The 20,564-nt window shown below is 41.0% G+C and overlaps 1 protein-coding gene across 13 annotated transcripts in view; it reads left to right on the top strand.

Annotated features, from left to right (window-relative positions):
* Sytl2 (synaptotagmin like 2) overlaps window positions 1-20,564 on the top strand; it is a 110,574-nt gene that overhangs the window by 64,035 nt on the left and 25,975 nt on the right. For 7 of the 13 annotated variants that reach the window (XM_052762125.1, XM_052762123.1, XM_052762124.1 and 4 more), the window contains exons 5-9: window positions 4,384-4,465; window positions 5,772-5,886; window positions 8,702-9,505; window positions 12,849-16,580; window positions 19,158-19,259. In XM_052762125.1, the coding sequence (XP_052618085.1) occupies window positions 4,384-4,465; window positions 5,772-5,886; window positions 8,702-9,505; window positions 12,849-16,580; window positions 19,158-19,259 (4,835 nt within the window). The remainder of the gene's footprint in view (window positions 1-4,383; window positions 4,466-5,771; window positions 5,887-8,701; window positions 9,506-12,848; window positions 16,581-19,157; window positions 19,260-20,564) is intronic. The other 6 variants (XM_052762131.1, XM_052762133.1, XM_052762132.1 and 3 more) reach the window with 1 other exon arrangement.

The following is a 20,564-nucleotide window of genomic DNA, read 5'->3' as shown; positions in this document are numbered from 1 at the left end:
GGATAACAGTACAATCAACAGCCTCCAATTCCCTTACTTTTAAGAATCTCTTACTTGAGAAGTGGAATGGAGAGAGGCTCAAACACGAGGCTCAAACATAAGGCCACAGTAGGTCAGCTGAGCAGACACTGGTGCTTGTAAGGGTACAGAAATGTCCAGTAAGACAAAGTGTATGCATTGCTTGGGTGGATGGGTTCCCAAGCATTCCAGAGAAAGTTGGGGGAGACTTGGAATGCCTTCCCCATTCTGCATGACCCTGATATTGGAGCATTGAAGATGGAAAACTGGAAGGCATGGAGTCAGAAGGGAGGTTTGCTGCTCTCAAGATATGTACTGTCCAATAGCTGAAATCCCTCTGGAGAACCTTTCCAAAATGAGTTGAGGGGACTCAGCTAAATTCTTTACCATGCTATTTCATTCCCTGACGCTGGCATATTTTCTTCTGAAATGGTAGGAAAATGAAGCAGTTAATTTGCCAGCATCCCATTTTCCTTTGGTTTGGGGAGAATTAGATGCCCTTTGGTGTATCAGCACAGTGAATCAAAGTGCCACAGCTTCAACACCAGTGTTTCACTAATGTTCACTCTACCACCTTCTGTGGAACAAGAAACAATAAATCCCAACTTCATCTTCCTCTCTGGAGTACTATTGTCTTTTTACACTAACGGTTCTTTCCTGAAAGACCATTGTTTACATGTCTCTCCCTCTAATGGAAGAATTAGCTATTTTGTTAGAACCCCAAGGAAGAGGATCAGTGTAAGACAGAAACTTGCACTTGAGGAAAACAGGGATGTGCCAATCAGTGGGACAATGCATTCGAGAATATCCTCCCTCCCCGAAGGATTGACAGGAAATCCAGTAATAAGAAGATTTCATTTCTAAGCTGTCTAGCCCACAAAATCATTTATATTGAGCTCTCGAGAGAATATCTAATCTTACCAGATCTTTAGATTTGCTCCAGGGACTGAGGGCAGTAAAAGCTCTTATAGGCGCATCAAAGTGCCTCCAGCTTGGATGGGAATATTTGTGCTCAGCAAGTCCATAGTAAGGACTGTTGTTGTGTTTCAAGAAGTGTGTGTGCTCACAGAGATACTGCTGACTTGAAGGTCTTGAAGTATATTTTCTAATTTCCTCCCTTTATTTGTCGCTGGGTCATTTCTTCCCGTTTATTGGTGGAAGCATCATCGAGTACCACCACATGCCGAGCACAGAGCTCAATTATGGGGAAGAGACACATCAGCCTCCAAGGGACTTAACAGCCCCAAGGGAGATCAAAATAATTTTTAAAAATCAGAATAATTATTTGCAGAATTAATTTCTGGTTCTAGAGCTAGTATTGAGATCCAGTGTTTTAATTGTCTTAATATGCCAATTTTGTATGAAGTGTGACTTCTGGTATCACAGGCCATTTTTGGAGAGTGTGGGAAGAAGTTACAGAGCACAGGCTGTGGGACTTGGCTTTCTTTCAGTTGAAAATCTTGTCATGTGGCCGGGTGTGGTGGTGCACACCTTTAAACCTAGTGCTCAGGAGGCAGAGGCAGGTGGATTTCTGTGAGTGCAAGGCCAGCCTGGTCTACAGAGCGAGATCCAGGACAGGAACCAAAACTACATCGAGAAACCCTGTCTCAAAAAAACAAAAACAAAAAAATCATAATGAGATAAATGATGCTATAGGAGGTGAGATTTGGATTGGACTTGGAAATGGTAGGGCTGATTTCAGCAAACCATGAAGTGGGGAGCTGAGTGGAAACAGTCAGGAGTCACGTGATTAGGCCAAGTGCTTTGTTTGACTAGAGAACTCTGGGACAGACTTCAGCAAGGGAGAGACTAGTTTCATCTCGAGTGAGGAGAATCCTCATGATGTGCAATTTGGAAGCTGGGGGCACAGGAGCTGAATTTCCAGGATGCAGAGGAAACATAGGATCAAGGCTCTGCTTATCCTCTGGGGCTAGGGAGTGGGAAGGAGCAAGTCGGCAGGAAAACATGGCTGTCCCTTAGGGACCCCCAGCCTCTGTGTTGGCTCTGATTATTCAGCTGCTTTACTTACTAAGGGAGATCGTTTTACTGAACCAGGCATTTGCTGTATATTGGTCATCATATGACCCACCAGCTCTTTTTATAAATAAATTTAAAATATTTTTGAGATAATATAATTACATTTACTTCCCCCCTTCCTCCCTCAAAACCCTCCAATGTACTCCCCTTTTCTCTCTCTCAAATTCATGACCTCTTTTTTAACTGTTGTTACGTATGTGCGTGTGATCCTAAACATAAATACAACCTGCTTAGACTGTTTAATGTTACGTGTATGGATATGTTTTCAGGGCTAAACATTCCATATTGGGTAACTAATTGGTGTACTCTTCCACACTCTTCCCTGGGGAAGACTGTCTCTCTTGCTCTCAACACTCCTTAGTTGCCTATAGTTCTTTGTGCAGGGTGGGCTTTGTGTGGATGGACTTTCCCTCGTCCATGTTAGCATGTCTATTGGGGCTGTTCTTGTTCAGCTCATGTTTATGTTGATGAGACTTCATGGGTGTAGTATCTGCCATTTATAGGAGACAGAATCTAATAGCAAACTCCCTCTCTGGCTCCTACAGTCTTTCTGTCCCCTCTTTTACAATGATCCCTGAGTCTTAGGTGTAGGAACTGTGTTGTAGGTACATCAGTTGGGATTGGGCTCCACACTTTTGCATTTTGGCCTGTTATGGTTTTCTGTAATGGTCACTGTCTGGTGCAAAGAACTTTGCTTGATGATGGATGAAGAATGCACTTACTTCTGGGTATAAGGATAGATAATTAGAACATAGTTAGGGATTATGCTAGTTAGTATAGTGGCGGTTGTAGGTTCTCCTCCAAGATCCATGACTTCACTTACGCCAGCTAGTTTGCTCCATTGCCCTACTGGCCTCTTAAAATGACATTGAATAGCAATTGCTTCCCAGTTCTGAGCTGTCGGCCTTTCATTGTGTGGACACCAAGTTCCATCAGTGGCCATCCTTCTTTTTGATACTTTGCTGTTACACAACTTCATTTGACTTTGTGTTCATCTAGTGCAGGAATAGATTTCTTGTAAAGTCTCTTTCTGTCCAAATTACGGTTCTATTATAAGTTCTTCCTGTGTTTTCCATTTTACACACCCTTCCTTCCCTCTTTCTCCCTTCATGCAATCAAGCTGTAAATGGCACCTCATTTACTATACTTTGCTTTTGGATCAATAAAGAAGGTGATGGAAGGAAGAATGGCTTTCTTAATGGTTTCTGGGGACTAACTGTGGAAAAAAAATAGCAGTTCAAGTACAGAAATAAGAAAAGGAAACCACAAAATATCTAGCTCTGGGGTTAAGTGGCAGTAATCTTGGGCAAGGTTCCATGGCCCCAGGGTGAATTGTTTCCTTGCCTGGGGTTTCTGTTCCTCTGCCATGTGGGGAGAAACCATCACTTTCAGAGAATTTTTCCAAGCTCTTAACTCTGATGTCACTAAGAGCTGGTGGAGATTAACAAGGAACAGTGGTGGAACAGCCAATAGTGACTTCATCTTTTATGTCTACAGCAAGGCTACTGGAACGGGCCTTCTCAGCAAGCCAGTTTTCCTCCTCTCCTGGGATCCTGTGACCTACTTTTCATCTTACTCATAGTCAAGGGAGTGACCTGCTCAACTCACCATTCTCTGTGAACTCCTGCTCTACGTTTACCCCGGGGCTGCCCTGCCTCTGCATAGTGCCCCATGGTTTAGAGAATCCTCTGTACTTCTTCAAGCCAGCTGTAGCCATCTACCCACCCAGCATCTTCTCAATGCCCCGTGGTACTTGTCTCTTTGTACTTGAGTAAGAATTCACCTATTAATGTGTTGGATTGCAAGGCCATAGGAAATTGCCCCAACACATCAGCCTCTGTGTACAGCTATCTGACTTGGTCATACTATCTCTTTGCCAGGTCACTTGCTTTCCTGAGCCTTTGCTTCAGTTATGTCCCGTTTGCATTAGGGGAAACTCTGCTCTGGAATCAAGATTGTGTGACTTTATTTCATCCATAAAATCCATTGCTCACTTTCTCATTTGTCTCTGATCTTAGATTTCAGTTCGAAATGAGTTCATTTCTGCAAGTTTAAATTGTGAACCTCTTGTGAGCCTGTACCCTGGCCATCTTTAAAGGTCCTAATAGACGCCTTTGCCTTTCTTACGCTGCACACACTCTTTGCCCCACCGTGGCCTTTGCTTTTGTGCCTGAGCATGGCTGGACCCTGGTTTCTTCTCCCTTTCTGGCAGTGTGATCTTACAAACTTCCTTCCCTCTCCTGCCCTCAAAGCTCTCGACTGTGGAGCCATGATTTATGCTCCCTACGGGGTGAGGTTTTGCTCTCTGAATGATTGTTTCTTTTGCAGTTCCAATGTGGTGGATCCAGCTTCCAGGGTGATTGATATGTCCCAGGAAAATACAAGGAATCCAGCTGCGTCTCTGCCCAAGGTAGATTGAGCCCAGACATTGAAAAATCTCGTTATTAGCAGGAATGCCATTTTCCTCATCATTACCAAAGCAAAACAAATACAGAGAATCTTGTAGTTCGTTTTGTGTTCCATATGTAAATAATTTGGGTATGTAGTTTAAGAAGTCACTCCTGTGGTGGATAAAGTTGATAATTATATTTGTGTTGCTAAAGATACAGATGTCTTCCTGTCCTTGAGAGTTAAAATGTCTAGGACTAGAGAGATGGCCTCAGTGGTTAAAAGAGTTTACTGCTCTTCAGGGGACATGAGTTTCTTAACTGCCTGCAACTCCAGCTCCACAGAGATCCAGTGCCTCTGGCCTCTGTGACCACTCACATGCTCACTGTACCCCCAAGTACATATACATAATTAAACCTTAAAGTTATTTTAAAAAGAGCCAGGTGGTGGCCCGTCATTTAATCCTAGGCCTTGGGATGGGGGAGAGCAAAGACATAGGATCTCTGTGAGTTCCAGGCCAGCTTAGTCTAGATGGCTAGTTCTAGGCCAGGTATTGCTAGGTAGTGAGACCCTGTCTGAGAAAGTAAAAATGTAAAAAGCCTATATGGTGCTGCCATTCTTAGGCTATTTGGTATGGCCTGTTAGTTCTACCATAGTCCTTATCTTTAGGCATAGCTTCTTGCATCTCTATTACAGGTCTGTTTCCAGGAAGGAATTGCCAATTTATAAAACTACAAACAGCAACCATTCACAGTCGGTCTTGTATTAATATGAAAAATCAGAGGCAGGGATATTGTGAGCCCTAAACCACTCCATAGACTGGGTAGGTAGGCCCTGTCTCAAAACAACAACAAGCCCAGCCTATACGTACTTATACCTTTGCTGTTATTAGAATTGGCCATAACAACAACTGTGAAGCTCTTCAAGATGCCTGAGGTCATTTCAAACAGCTGTAATCTAGTATAGTAACTAATGTGGTAGGAAAAGCCCTGATGGGAATCTGACCCGATTAAAAAACCTAGGATTGCCTTACCCTTGACCAGTCTTTGCTATGATTCAGGGTCATTCTTACCAATAAAATGTGCTTCTGATCTAATTTCAAAGGACTTTGGCAATGTGTATACTTTATATAATTGTATCTATGTTTTTGCATGATATATAGTGATTTTATGCTAACCAAATTAAACAAGTTTCCCTAGCCCCTAACATGTCAGATAGTAGATTGGACTGTTTAAAGCTATCAAATATGTGAGATCAGAAGCATTTGCTAATGCTGAGTTGCTGTTATGACATTTAAACCAAGTTTAATAAACATTATTTTTCCCCAGCAAAGGAAGAATCCATTTAACAACTCCAAGCTTCCAGAAGATCACTCACTGCAACAAACCAAAAATGAGCAGTCAAAAACTGGAAAAGCTGGTTTATTTCAGATTTCAAAAGAGGGTAAATATTATTTTTCTGGACTGGCTATTTTTATCTTTGTTATCCGTGGACTGGGGGAAATGCTCAGAGTTCCTTTCACTGAAATAACTCCCCAGAGAAAGTGAGAGGTCCTGATGGTTTTTTTCTTGCTCTGCTGTGTCCATGGTCTAGAAATTAGGAACTGAATGTCTGTGCATTCCAGCCCTGGGGCTGCCAATTGTTATGTGACCTCCATGCTTTGCGTTCCCTCATTAGTGACATAGGAAATTTTTGGAGCAAAGGCATTTAGTTTTTCACATAGCAGTATTTCTTGCGAGCCTACCATGTGCTGACACAGTTGTCTGTTTAAAATGAAAAGAGATTGAAAAACAATTGAGTTACCCCAGGAGGAAATGATAGGGCTTGCTGCTCAGAAGTATTTGAGCAAGTGTGTGGTTTGATTGGTTGAAGTTTGTTACTTATAGAATTTTACATGCCAAGAAGAGGAAATGTTAGATAATTCTGTCTCTCCAAAAGCAACTGCAAGAAGAAGTCACTCACTAAAAATTATTCTGGGATGAGAAACGGTTGGACAGTGATCCAGGGCCTTCAATTAGCCTCTCTTAATATGTTCCCTCTTGGGTACACTTTATAATACACAAAAATGTAGGAAAAAGTTATTGAGACATATTATCATTTACTTTTTTTTTTTTTTTTATTTTGCAATACAATTCAGTTCTACATATCAGCCACGGAGTCCCTTGTTCTCCCCCCTCCCGTCCCCCTCACCTTCCCCCCAGCCCCCCCCCCCCATTCCCATCTCCTCCAGGGCAAAGCCTTCCCCACAGACTGAGATCAACCTGGTAGACTCAGTCCAGGTAGGTCCAGTCCCCTCCTCCTAGGCCGAGCCAAGCAATCCTGCATAGGCCCCAGGTTTCAAACAGCCAACTCATGCAATGAGCACAGGACCCGGTCCCACTGCCTGGATGCCTCCCAAACAGATCAAGCCAATCAACTGTCTCACCCATTCAGGGGGCCTGATCCAGTGGGGACCCCTCAGCCATTGGTTCATCATTTACTTTTTAAGTTTTTTTTTTTTTTTTTGAGAAGACATTAGTTTTAGATATTGGGATTTTGATTTTAAACATTGAGTTACCTTTTATCATTTTAATATATGATTTTTAAAGGTGGTACTTGTGTTTTGTCTTCAGCCTCCTTTGAGAAATTTTAAAAATCTGCTTTTAGAATATTTTTAAGCATGCTTAGTGCCCTCAGAGTTCAGAAGAAGGTATCAGATTCCCTGGGTACTGGAGGTAGAGATGGTTGTGAGCCACTATATGGGTGCTGGTGATTGAACCCAGATCTGCAAGAGCAGCAAGGATTCTTAACCACTGAGCCATCTTTCTGGCCTCTAAAAACTCTATTTTAAAAGCTTTTATAATCAATATAAAATCTCAAAGCAAATAAAGTACAGCAATATTTGCAATAATTTCTTTGCATACAAAATGATGGGTCTTGTTATGACATTTTATACACATATATCATTGTGTCTTGTTCTATTCTCCCCCACTACCTTCTCTTATCCCTCCCACTCCTAGTTAGTCCTCCTACTTCCTGTAAATATATGCCCTTCAGATTTCATGTCACTCTCTCACACACTTACACACACACACACACACACACACACACACACACACACACACACGTGTGCACACCTAGATTTCACATAAGAAAAAAGTATATGACACTTTTTACTTTTCTTCATATTTCTATGTTTTCTTTCCTTGTCTGCTTTCTCTTTAAACCTCTCCCTATCTGCTCTCAGATAGTGCCTCTTCTCCATTCACATCCTCTGTGAGTGTGTGTGTGTGTGTGTGTATGTGTGTGTGTGTGTGTGCACGCCATGGCATACACGTGGAGGTCAGATGACAACATTGTGGACTCCATTCTCTCTGTCTTTTTGTGGGTTTCATGGGATTGAACTCAGTTTGACAAACTTGAGTGGAAGATGCCTTTACCCTCTGAACCATCTTCCCAGCTTTTGTGCATCAGTTTTAAAAGGACTTTTTTTCACAACACTACCAAACAGAAAAGTATATACTACATCTACATACACCCTATGCCCACATATACAGAGCCTCTGTCATGGTTAGCATCTGCCACCAGAGTGGTATGTTTTTTATAACTATCAAAGTATGGTTGCTTTTCTATTGCTGTGAAGAGACACCATGACTGAGGCAACTTATAAAAAACTTTAATTTGGGGGCTTGCTTACAGTTTCAGAGGGTGAGTCCATGACCCTCATGGTGGGAACGTGGCAGCAGGTGTGGTGCTGGACCAGTAGCTGAGAGCTTATATCTTATTAGAAAGAGTAAAGAGAGAGAAAGCTAATGGGGAATGGGTGTGCTTTGAAACCTCAAAGCCTACTCTGTGTGACACACCTCCTCCAATAAGGCCACACCTCCTAATCCTTCCCAAACAGTTACACCAAGTGAGAACCAAACATTCAAACTACCACACAGATGAACTGCTTTGAGACATCTTTGTCATCCACAGTCAATAGTTTCCATCAAGGGTTCACTCTTGATGTTCTGCATTCCAAGTCTTCGGACAAATGTATAATGTCATGTGTTCACCGTTGTAGTATCATAGGATAATGTTACTGCTGTAAAAATCACCTGGGTACCAAGGCACGAGTCTGTAAGTGCTTTCCCTCTTAGGTCTACACTTATGCAGCTTCTCTTATTATCTTCAATGTTTCCATAGTGCTTACTAAATCCAGACTAAACTTAGAGGTGCTTTAAAGTGCAGAGTTGCTTTCTACTTAACATATCACTTAATGTGTTTTAACTTTCAGGTAAATTATCAGAATCAAAAGAAAAGACAGATATCCCAGATATTTCAAGTCAGAAGTTAGAGACGCCAAAGCAACCCATGTCCATGGCATCTGAAAAGGGGTCTCAAATCAAAGCTCCAATCCCCAAGGCCAGAAAATTGATCCACAAATCCAACGACTTAAAGACAGAGGATAACCAGTCTTTTCCTAGACAAAGGAGGGACTCCCTGAACTCGAGAGGGGCACCAAGAGGGATCCTAAAGCGCAACTCCAGTTCCAGTAGCACAGACTCAGAAACTCTCCGTTTACATTACAATTTTGATCCAAAAAGCAAAATCCTATCACCTGGCCTAACCATCCACGAGAGAATTTCTGAGAAGGAGCACTCTTTAGAGGATGACTCTTCCACAAACTCACTGGAACCATTAAAGCATGTGAGATTCTCTGCAGTGAAGGACGAAGTTCCTCAGAGTCCTAGACCTGCTCTTGACCAGGAAGTAGGAGAATTTACTATTTTAGAAAATGACAGGTTGCAAAATGGTACAGAAGATGCAGGGGATGTAGACGTGTTTCAGGATCACCAAAAGCCCTCCCACAAAAAGCCTTTGTCTCTTTATCAGCCAATGTCAAGCCCAAGTGTTTCAGAAAGGGAGACACACCAGCCAATGTCTTCTGGGTCTGTTCCAAGTGATGGGCTCCCTTGTCACTCAGACATTCTACCCACAAGACCACAACCTGCTGAGAACTCACCCATCATCAATGAATGCCAAGATAAATCACCACATCTAACAAGACTTGAATCAGAATTGTCTGGAAGCCCTGCGGGTAAGAGTTGTCATCACAGGTTACAAAAGCTAGCTGACCTCATAGCTTGAGATGACCAGGCCAGCTATCGCCGTAGAAGACCAAGATTTTCTTTAAGCATCCCAGCTAGAATTCAAATAGCTGCTGCCGAGCATGGATTTGGTGTCTTTCATAAACCATCACTGTTACCAAAGAAATCAGAATAGCACAGTGTCTAGCTTGTGTTTAATATGAGTTCCCTTACATTTGATGCAATAATAATAATTAAAAAAATAAAATAATAATAATAATAATAATGAAACCAGCCAGGTGTGGTGGCTCAGACCTTTGGTCCCAGTACTCAGGAGAATGAGGCAGGAGGATCTTTGTGAGTCTGAGGCCATCCTGGTCTACATAGAGCTGTATTATAGAGAGACCCTGTCTCAAAAAGACCAAAGCAAACCAATCACTTGTACAAATGAAAATGCTTTGAGTTAAATAAAAGTGTGTGTAGAGGTAAGAACTACATAAATTCTAATATGTTTGTATAGAGTAAATATATCATTATTCATCTGTCATAAGGCTAAAAAACCAGACTTTGAGTACTTATGAGGGTGTGTCCCTCAAACTACCTTCTCATGTCCCTTCCGGGTGATTATATCATTCTTGGAGCTTGAAAAACATAAATTGGAAATACAATGTTGTATACTTTCTCCCATCTTAAATAAGTCTTCATCCAATCCTAAAATAATTTTTTAAAGCCATAAAATTTGAAAATAGCAATAATCAAGTTTCTAATTCGGTTACCTCTCTTTTGGCATTAGATTAATTCTGAAGTACTTTAGCTTAGCCTACAGTTTGGTACTCTTTAGGGGACAAGTCTCCCTTGTTCTTTGCACATTTAAATTATTTCAATATAACGGAACTTCTTTTAAAAAATAACAAATGCTTCTTCAAGCAATGAGAGAATTCATGTGACAAGAAATTACTAATGATGGACCAAACATTAGCAAATAATCATGTGACATTTACTTAAACCAGTGGTTTTCAACCTTCCTAATGCTGCGACCCTTTAATACAGTTCCTCATGTTGTAGTGACCCCCAACCCTAAAGTTATTTTATTGCTACTTCATAACCTTAATTTTGCTACTGTTATGAATCGTAATGTAAATATCTGATATGCAGGATATCTGATATGCAACTCCCATGGAGGCTGTGACCCAAAGGTTGAGAACCACTGACTTAAATGTTTATCTTAAGGATGAAAAAAATTGCAGGATAATATTTCCCTTTATTATAATTTATAAGGAGAAAGAAATAAGGCTTTTCTTGTTTTCAAACTACATCTGCTTCCTCAAGACTATCTTTATAATTTTGTATTTAGGTATTTGTCCTGTCAGACTTTAAAATCATGATTGATTATTTACATTTTTGGAAGAAAATACTGTCAGCAAAGCTCTTTCTCATTGGCTAATAGCCTTCCTAGTCTCAGAGAGTGCTTACATACAAAGGTCTGCCCATTCACCAAGAGCTCTTTTCTGTTTGATTACTGAAATAACATTCAAGAAGGTACTGGGTCATTCAAAGAGCCCCTCTAAACATGTGACTCCTAAGGGCTTGGCTTTAGATGTGAGCTTCAGTGTAACCAACTCAACTTCCTTTCACAATGAAAAACAGCACAAAGGAATTCTCCAGAGAGAAGGAAATATTACTTGCTATTTTTCAAGGACTATTCTTAATTCTTAATGTAACAAATTTATATGTAAAATACTTAAGAATCAATTCACACACAGAATTTTAAAGGTTCTCATCTGTGAAATTGCTGCTCAACATTAACTTTTGCTAACTTGTAGTTATACAGACTGCCTAGGTTTTAGGCATGAATATAATTCAGAAATTATATTTATAATACCCTGACTTCTTTAAGATTTACTTTTAATTTTTTAATGAATATTGGTGTTTTGCCTGTTTCTATGTCTGTGTACCAAGCTGTGCAGGCCATAAGAGGGTGTCAGATCCCTGAACTGGGGTTGCAGAAGGTTTTAAGCCACCATGTGGTTGCTGGGAATTGAACTCAAGACCCCTGGAAGAGCAGCCAGTGCTCTTAATCGCTGAGCCATCTCTAACCCCTACACCCAATACTTTCTTTTTTTAAGCAAGAGTTTATCACAAACATTTTCCTCATTATTAAATGATCTGTAAGCAGACACATAATTTTTAAGACTTTCACAATTACTGACAAATATTTAATGATATGACATGTACTTAAGTAAGGAAGCTGATCTCTAGTGTGTATCAGTATTATGCAAATCTCTTACATTTTCACATTTAGTCAGAGTAGGTTAAAATTAAAGATTGAATTTTATAGACTGATATGGTTTTACTGGTTTGAAAATGTGGCTGACTTTGTAAAAATCCAGGGCTTCTTGTGTTAGGAACACCCCTCTCCTGTAGCCTAACATTAGAACAAAAATATCAAAGCATCCGAGTTTTCACTACTATCTTAAGTAAATGCCTGATGAGTTCTTATAAAATGCCTGGGTTCCTTTAGATGAACATACCGTGTACTTTGTGATTCAGGCTCATAAAGAAGTAAACACCCTTCTTTAGACCCCTAGCCATTGGTTCGCTAACAACAAGGAACCAGTTCGACTGGCTTGACTTACAGGAAATAGTTCTGACTTACAAATAGTAAAAAGAAAATGGGAAATAATGGAGGAGACTGTTTTGATTAGAGTTCTGAAACTCCGCCATGCAGACCAATCACCAGGACAGCTGTTTGTCAAGATTCCTGGGCCCTGGCTTCAGAGATTCTGATTTAATACATCAGGAGTCAAGCCCAGGAATGCAAATATTCTCATTTTCTTATCCAAGTGTTCTGGAAAGAATTCATTGTTTAGTCTTACTTGAAAGTTGTTTTTGTGACTCCTGAATTACTTCAATTTGTGCTTCTTAAAGTCTTCTCTATGGTTAATGACAATCTCCCACTGGATAAATAAAACCTTAAAACCAATATGACATATCTTTCTTGATTTTCAGTTCTATGCAAATAGTTGAAAGTTGAAGAAGATTAATACTTAAAATGTAACATGAAGCAGAATGTAAAACTCACATGATTTTAAAAATAAACCATGAATTCCAAAGAAATTTCCCAAGTACTTCTCCACACTACTTTGAGGGGTGGTCCTACATCTGCTTTCCTTTTCTGTTTCAAGGCACTTCTGACAGAATAGTCAATTAGAATATCTTACACCAAACTCCCTGAAAGATGCTGGTATTAGCAGCTAATATTGTAGAAAGTGCCCATTTTAGAGGATGGTATAAATGATTGAATAATGGGTCTATAAGCATTATCTTATTGAGGAAAGCGTTTCTGTGTTGCAGATGAACTGACACCTTGTGTTGAGCCTGAGTCATCGCAGACATCAGATCACAGTTTTAGAGACCATCAGCAAGGTAAGCCCCTTCTCATGGCTCTCAATGCTCAGACATCCTCGTACTTGGGTCCATGCGCTACTGAGATAAGGAAGACAGCTGACGATTCCATATCTAAAGTCCTAGACTGGTTTAACCGGAGTTCTCATACAGAGGACAGTATGTCACCCCTCCAACATCTCCAGGGACTAGATCTCAGACAGCAAACAGACTCCAAACCACGGATCACTATTGCCTCAGTGACAGACAACACCTGTGCAAAAGATGACTCAAAGGTCCTACCAGCAACGAAAATTAAATTGAAGCCTGTGAGGTCTGATTTGACATTCCAAGAAGAGGGAGATGTACCAGTGTCTGAAACTTGCCGAGACAGCGATGCACTTCCCAAATCTAATTTTGCAAATCTGTCCCAACAAGGCACCCCAAAAGAGGGTCCGGATACACTGCAACCATCTGAGAGCTACAGAACCCCAAGTCAAAGGGGTAAAAGTATGGGTTGTAGCCAAGGTTCAGAGAGTACAGGAGAGGGATATGGGACAGTTCCTCCAAACAGTAACGACCTCCTCGGTGCTCTGAAGAGATCTGTAGCAGAACCCCAAGTTCCACAGAACACTAAGCACACTGGCAGCTTAGGTAAAGAAGAACCCGAAGTTCATGTGCCCCGGAAGAGCAAAGGGAACACACATTTGAGCACTGACTCTTCAGTAATTGTTCTAGAACATAATTCAAAAGATGATGTGGAGGGAAAGAGCAAAACCAGAAATGCATCTATCCTAAAACCATCCCCAGAGCCAGAGAATAGTGAGTTGCCACTTGGTGCTGCCGACAGTGGATCTTCTTGGAAGAAGCCTGAGGGCCAAGAAGAAGCCAGTGAAGGTCCCCAAAACCAAGTGCTCAGAGAGAAATATAAGAGAGTGAGTGACAGAATATCCTTTTGGGAAGGAGAAAAGGCTGGTGCTAAGATAAAGGCAAAAGAACTCATATCTTGCAGCCAGGAGCCATCTTCTGCCAAAGCATACAAGCCTGTGAAGTCACGGGTCATGTTCACGGGCAGTTTATCTCCAGGCCAGAGTGACGATGGTCAAGTAACTGCTAAGAGAGTGGTCCTTGATGAGGATGACCAAACACCCCATCTCTCCAGTTTTTATTCCTCAAATAAACCTAAAACAACCAAACCCACAATATCAGGTCCATCCAATAACTATTCTTCAGCTGAACAATCAGATACAGTGTCTCCACTTCATACTACTGGTCATGAAATACACCCTTCCTTGGAGAAAGACAGATTTGTAATTGATAAATCAAACGCCAACTTTAAAGTTCTGTCCCTAAGAGAAAGAATGGATGAACCCAATACAGAACAAGTCTATAATCATTCTCAGTTTGAGAATTTGAGAAAGTTCTGGGGCCTGGGAGCTAATCTAAATAATAAAGATAGTGATAATAATAACACCGCAACAAACAAACAAAATTCTGTGCCATTTAATAGCCCCAAATCCAAGGAGTTTGAGTGCATGAACTCATCAAGAGAAAATACCCGTGAAGTAGGGGAAGGAAGACATTTAAGACAGGGAAATATTATGGCAGTGGAAGAGATGGGGAAATTAAGTTCAAAGTGCACATTCCAAGCACCAGCAGATGAAGCCATACCTCCACAAAAACCACCCAGAAAGTTTACTTACCATTTGGTAGGAAATGAGCCTTCCAAGGAAAATGTGGGGGAAAATATGGAATGTTTTGTGACTCCAGTGATTAAAGAGGGAAAGGATTGCTCCGATCCAGAAATTCAAGAATCCATAGTGAAAACAAGCGTTTTGCCTAAAGTCTCCAAAGACACGTTCAATGACAGGTCACAGAAGTGGCAGGGAGAAGGCCCGCTGCCAGCCATCCAGACTTCTGGCAAGAAAGTTCATGAAGAGCAAGCACTCAAAGTGGGTGTTTCTGAAAACGGGACATGGTCTCAAAAGAAAAGTTTTGCTGAGGATGAGGAAGATGTCACAGGGCCCAAGAAGAGCCCTAATGAGCATCTAGATGAAGTAGCAGTGTTTCCCAAGGCTCAACAGAACTCCAGTGTGGATAAACTGAAGGAAGCAACTAGAACTTCCTCGGCTGCCTTACAATCCCCATTGGAACCTGTAACTCCGAGACCCAACTCCCCATCTACAGACGGCAGATTGTTTGAAAAGTGGATGGAACAGAAGCATGGTCCTTCAGCAGATCAGAGAGATACAATAGCTTCCTTTCCGCAGGGAGTTGAAACTTCAGGAGATGTGACTCTCACCCAGAAGGCTGAACGTCGTAACACAGAAGGTATGCCCCAGTCAGCTGCAGAAGGGTCTCCTCCATTGGCCCAGTCTTCCTATTCTTTTGAGGGACTTTCCAGTTCTCTAGCAGATATGTCTTTATCTTGGGATACTCATCTTGGATCCCAGGATGGCACATTGCCTTCTCAGAGGGAAATCTCAGAGGTTATAGAGAAAGTGGCTCTTCCTTCCAAACCGACAATGACTGATGTAAATGCTGTTTTACTGAGGCTACTTAGAGAAGCTGGAGAAATGAAAGCCAAACTTCCTGAGAGAGTGCCAGGAGCAGGTGTTAGACCCTTAAGTCCTCAGAGAGTGAGCCCTGCTATGGATGCTGTTGTTACAAATAAGAAGGACTGCCATTCCTTTTACACAGTGCCTGATACAGCTCATGAAGGTGGATCTTACTTATCTGCCAGAATGTCACCATCAGAACATCTCATTAGATCACCTGATTCTACTGTAACTCAGCATTGTCAGGAGCTCCTTCAGGAAGTGGCAGAGACAGTGAGGGAAATGGTTATTCAGCCCAAGTTAGAGTCCCTTGAATTTAGGACTGGCTTGGAAAAACTATGGAAGGAAACACTAGAAACTTCCCTGTCAAAAGATGAAAAGGATACAGAGACTATTTCTCGATCAGCTGTAACAGGTAGTTGTGAGATGTCCCTTCAACTTGCTTCTGAATTCCATCCTAAAGAAGTACAAGAAACTGTAGAGAAGGCTGAGGCTCCATCAGTGACTCAGAGTACCTTTGATGCTGGTTTTGAGAAACTTCTTAAAGAGATGTCTGAAGGACCTTGTCAGCTCCAGCTGTCACCTAAAGAAGATACTATGAAGAAGCAGTCTTTACAGGCAGAGCAGGCCTGGTTCTTGGAGGCAATACCCCATCCTGATTGTGATGCCTCGGGAACCTCTAAAATGAAGGCTGAGTGTAATGGTTTGGAATCCCAAGTCAACCGGTGTGATCAACTATTAGGAGATGAAGCTATGATTGGTCCATCAATAGATGTTCGGGGTTACACAAGTGGGTTTGGGGTCCCTGACCACTCACAACTTTATGAAGACTATGAAACAGAGACCGCTGAAACAGTACCATCTGTAGAGGATGGCGGCAGAGAAAGGACTGTTGCAGGAGAGCCATGGGCTCCCCAGGAACTGGGCTTTGAAGAGGCGCCTAAAGAAGTTAGTGTGTCCAGAAATAAGCAGATTGCTCTCCTGGAAACAAAAGGAAGACCTACAAAAATGAGCAAAGTTGAATCACTACTAGCCACACCATATAAGAGACAAGAGAAAGAGCGAAGACTGGAAGCAAGCTCTGAATCTGAGTTTTCAGATGGGAATACCAGTTCTAATGGGGAGAGCTGGAAAAATACCTTCAGTGAGTGTTTGGGAATTTTTACTCCATAGAGTCTGCTTTATGGGATACGTGTGTAAAGGATGACATTTTAAGGACTGGAGTCAATTTGGTATTCCCCCATAATGATATTCTTTTGTTTGTTTATTTGTTTGTTTTAGTTCTCTTAAACCTTTCTTAATTGGAAAAAGCCATTTTATCTATATTCTTTATTTGGATAATTTGTATAAAAACAGCTTTCTTACAAGGCTGTGTCTCAGGATCATCTCATCAAATCTATACAATTTCTAGATTTCAACAGTATTTTAAATAACTTTTTAGGGGATTAGAAGAGCCTTTAAAACACATATACTAATTGTTGTTGTTGTTTGGAAATAATTAGAATTTCTCAACTGACACTCCACACAGAAGTCTTCAGTTTAAACAATCACTGGGAGAAAGCACCAGAAATGGACACAAACTTACCATTTAGGACCAGGGCTTTAGCATAGATGCAGCTAACATTGAGGGCCAAAGACAAGGCAGCAACTTCCCTTCCCTCAGATACTTCGTGCTACAGGTCCCCCACCCCATATTCTTCCCTCTCTCTTTCCATTAATCTGCAGAATCAGCTTCCCCTTCTCAAATATGTTTTCAGTCAGATGAGCTCACTTGATCCTAAGGGCATTGCCTGGCCCTGCTGCCTTGGCAAAATTGTGAAGGCTTTTTCTCCATGGCTACGTTCATCTGAGTATACCGAGGGTTCTGCTTTCAGCCAGGCCATAAAACATTGGGCTTGTCTTGGTTTGATGCTAATCAACTCTTGGGCATTTTGGCAGAAAAACCCCAGAGCAACTTGGAATGAGAAGTTACCTGATTAGACCAATGGGGCAGCGGAGGATGCTCTCTGGCTGGCGAATTTTAACCAGAGCTGCTTAACCATAGTCGATCATCTTCTTTCTGGTTTGACAGTGTCAGTGGAAGTAGATGAGCTTTACTAAGTGGCTGGCTTGTGAGGTCTGAGTTCCTTGGCAAGCGGCTATCGCATATTTTCTTGACCATTGACCTAAGGAGCCATACGGGATCCCAATCAATCAAGCTTAAGCTCTTTTAACAAACGCTGCTGGTTAAAAAATAAACAAGAAAATATTTTCTGAAAGCAAGCATACACAAGCATAAAACCATCCCTCTAACTCCATTGAGGTATTCTCTTACTAAACCGCCCTTTGAGTTAGGAGGGTAGACTGGCCTGTCGGGGATTTGTGAATTTGCACTTAGTAGAGAAACTTATATGTAATGTGTGTAACCACTCTTGTAGCACACTAGCATCTTACCGACTGAACAACGATAGCAATGATCACACATCTAAGTAAGAACAGTATTAATCACAGGCAGAATCCAAGAGGATATTTTTAAAATTATGAGTCACTCATGGTTTTTATAGCCTTTAAAACTAACAGGCAGGAAGTAGTAGGATGCATTGGGGAAGAAACTTACTTCGGGGTACCCTAGCTTTGATGAGCAGCTTAACATGTTGAACTTGTGACTAAGTTCTTAACCAACTACTACTTTAACATGTTCCTGGGGTGGTAGGGATGCTGTTCCATGGTCAAATACTTTTGGAAATATGGGGTAATTATGTACAAAATGCATCCTGAATTTAATTTGTCTTAGAACCCATTTTCTGAAGGATGCATATTAGACACCTTGGACAGATCTGGAATGCATTTCGGAAAATTAGTGCCTAGAGGAGTGGCTCATTGATTGATTGATTGATTGATTGCATCGTTTGCTCATATTTTTGAAGTCTGTATGACTGCGGTTCTTCTAGTCATGAATGTTAACACTCAGGACTTATCCATGATGGAATTTTCACTGTTTAAGTGAAAACATTAAGGACAGTTTAGAAAATTTGTAAACTTAGATGTATTTGACTGTTTTTATTACATGATGCCCTCTTTCTTTTTTCTCTTAGTTATAAATGTCTATATAATAATACATAAATATAATACATAATGCATAATATATACCATATATATGTATATATAGGCATTAATAAATGATGACATCACCCCTACCCTTTACAATGCTTTAGTTAATTAAAAAGTTGATTACTTTTCTTTTTTACCATGTTGTTGGTAATTTTCCTGAATCTTGAAATCTACAAACCCTACTCCTATTGGTCTGGAGCACTCACCCGTCTGAGTGCCCCACCATACACAGATGTGAAACATCTGAATCCTGCCTTCTGTGGTTTTTTGCTGACATTTTTTAATGGCCCTAAATCATTTCACATCTGTCTTCAAAAACTAGAATGTTAAGTGTGAAAATTCAAACTGTGGTTTAATAAATTATGTGCCCAAAATAGAGGTGTGAATAACTCAGAGAGCATTTGTGTATTAACGTGGTAACCTCAGTTCTATTGGTTTATGCTCTCAAATAATAGGAAAATTATTTTTGAGGAGCATATTGGTAGTAGAGATATTTTAACGTCTTTTGTGAAGAACTTAGAGTGAAGTAGGGGAGGCTCAATGTATAATCTCTCTTTTCAGCCTGCAGTTTCAGCGTCCTCTGGTTCTGCTTTTGTGGTGTGCAGCATTCATAGGTTTTGTCTTGTAACAGGTTCAGAAGAAGAACACAGTCCTGTTTTGAAAACTCTGGAAAGGAGTGCTGCTAGGAAAATGCCTTCCAAAAGTCTAGAAGACATTTCATCAGATTCATCAAGTGAGAATAAAGTTTGCCCCGCTGTCCATGTCTCACCTAAGCTTCAAAACGCTCGTGTGCTCTTCTGTGGCCTCACTGCACGCTGGCATGCACCGAAGCCCCCAGTGCAGGTGTTACCACAGCAGGCTAGACTATGCTTTCCCAAGTGTGCTTAGGCGGCTTGCCCTTTAGTGTCTGAAACTTTGCTTTTAAAATAACTCACAACATTTAATTATGAGAAAACTAGATGTCTTTGAATTGTGACATCCCAGTTTGAGTGTTTAAAAATACACAGGAGATGGCTTAGTTGAAAAAGTACTTGAGATGTAAGCATGAGTACTATATTTCCAGGACCTCCATAAAAGCAGGGTGGAAATGGCAACACGTCTGTAATCCCAGCAATGGATAAGAAGAGACAAAGCATCCCCAGGGCAAGCGTACTGTTAATATTCTTCTTAGCTAGACTAGCCAAATCAGTGAGCTCCAAGTTCAGTGAAACATCACGCCTCAATGCATAAAGTGGAGACTGATCAAGGAAGAAACCCATCTCAACCTCAGGCCTCCACAAGCATGTGCACACCTTAGGTACAAACCTACACACATATGCATATGTGAATATGCACACACACATACATACACAATTTTCAATAAAAATACAAGTACAGTGAGTTTTAAAGAATTGTGGTAGCTAATAATGCTAGTGAAATTTGTATTAGTCGTTAACATCTATTGAATATCCAAAAGTTGTCTAAGAATTTTCCACAAGCACCTGCCCATGAGAGGCGAATTGTATCTCCATATAATAACTGAGGAAAGTGGAACTGAAGAGGTAAAACACCTTGCTTAGTATTACACAGTAGACCTGAGGCTCAAAATAGACTATTGTCCACAGTATTTACAAAGTGCCCATATTACACACAACAGTGTTGGGTACCTAATACATTTTCCCATAGTGTGAATTTGAATTAGTCCTTGACTTCAAGAACTTTTCTTTCTCTTTTAATCACTTCTTTTCTACTCACGCACTTCTTTTGGCACTGGCCACAGACTAACATGAAGTCATATATCAGGTACTGTTTTTGCACAGGCTGCTGCTTACCTGAAGAGGGCATGTCTTCAGATGTGGCAGAAGGTACATCGGAACCCATGGGCCAGACTAGTGGATTTAGAAGCCATGGCCTCTGGAATTTTGTTCCTACTCTTTTGAAGCTATGATCTGTCCCGGAATTGCAGATGGCCATGAGAAAATTTATTAAACAGAAGTTAACCACTGCCAACTCATAACATTGCTGACATTATCAGGCTTAGAATAAGTTTTAGGTATTC

The sequence above is a fragment of the Peromyscus californicus genome, unplaced genomic scaffold, assembly GCF_007827085.1.
Source record: "Peromyscus californicus insignis strain IS unplaced genomic scaffold, ASM782708v3 Scaffold_4__1_contigs__length_199733344, whole genome shotgun sequence".
Classification (NCBI taxonomy): domain Eukaryota; kingdom Metazoa; phylum Chordata; class Mammalia; order Rodentia; family Cricetidae; genus Peromyscus; species Peromyscus californicus.
Note: the sequence above shows the minus strand (reverse complement) of the source record. Positions and strands in the feature narration are given on the sequence as shown.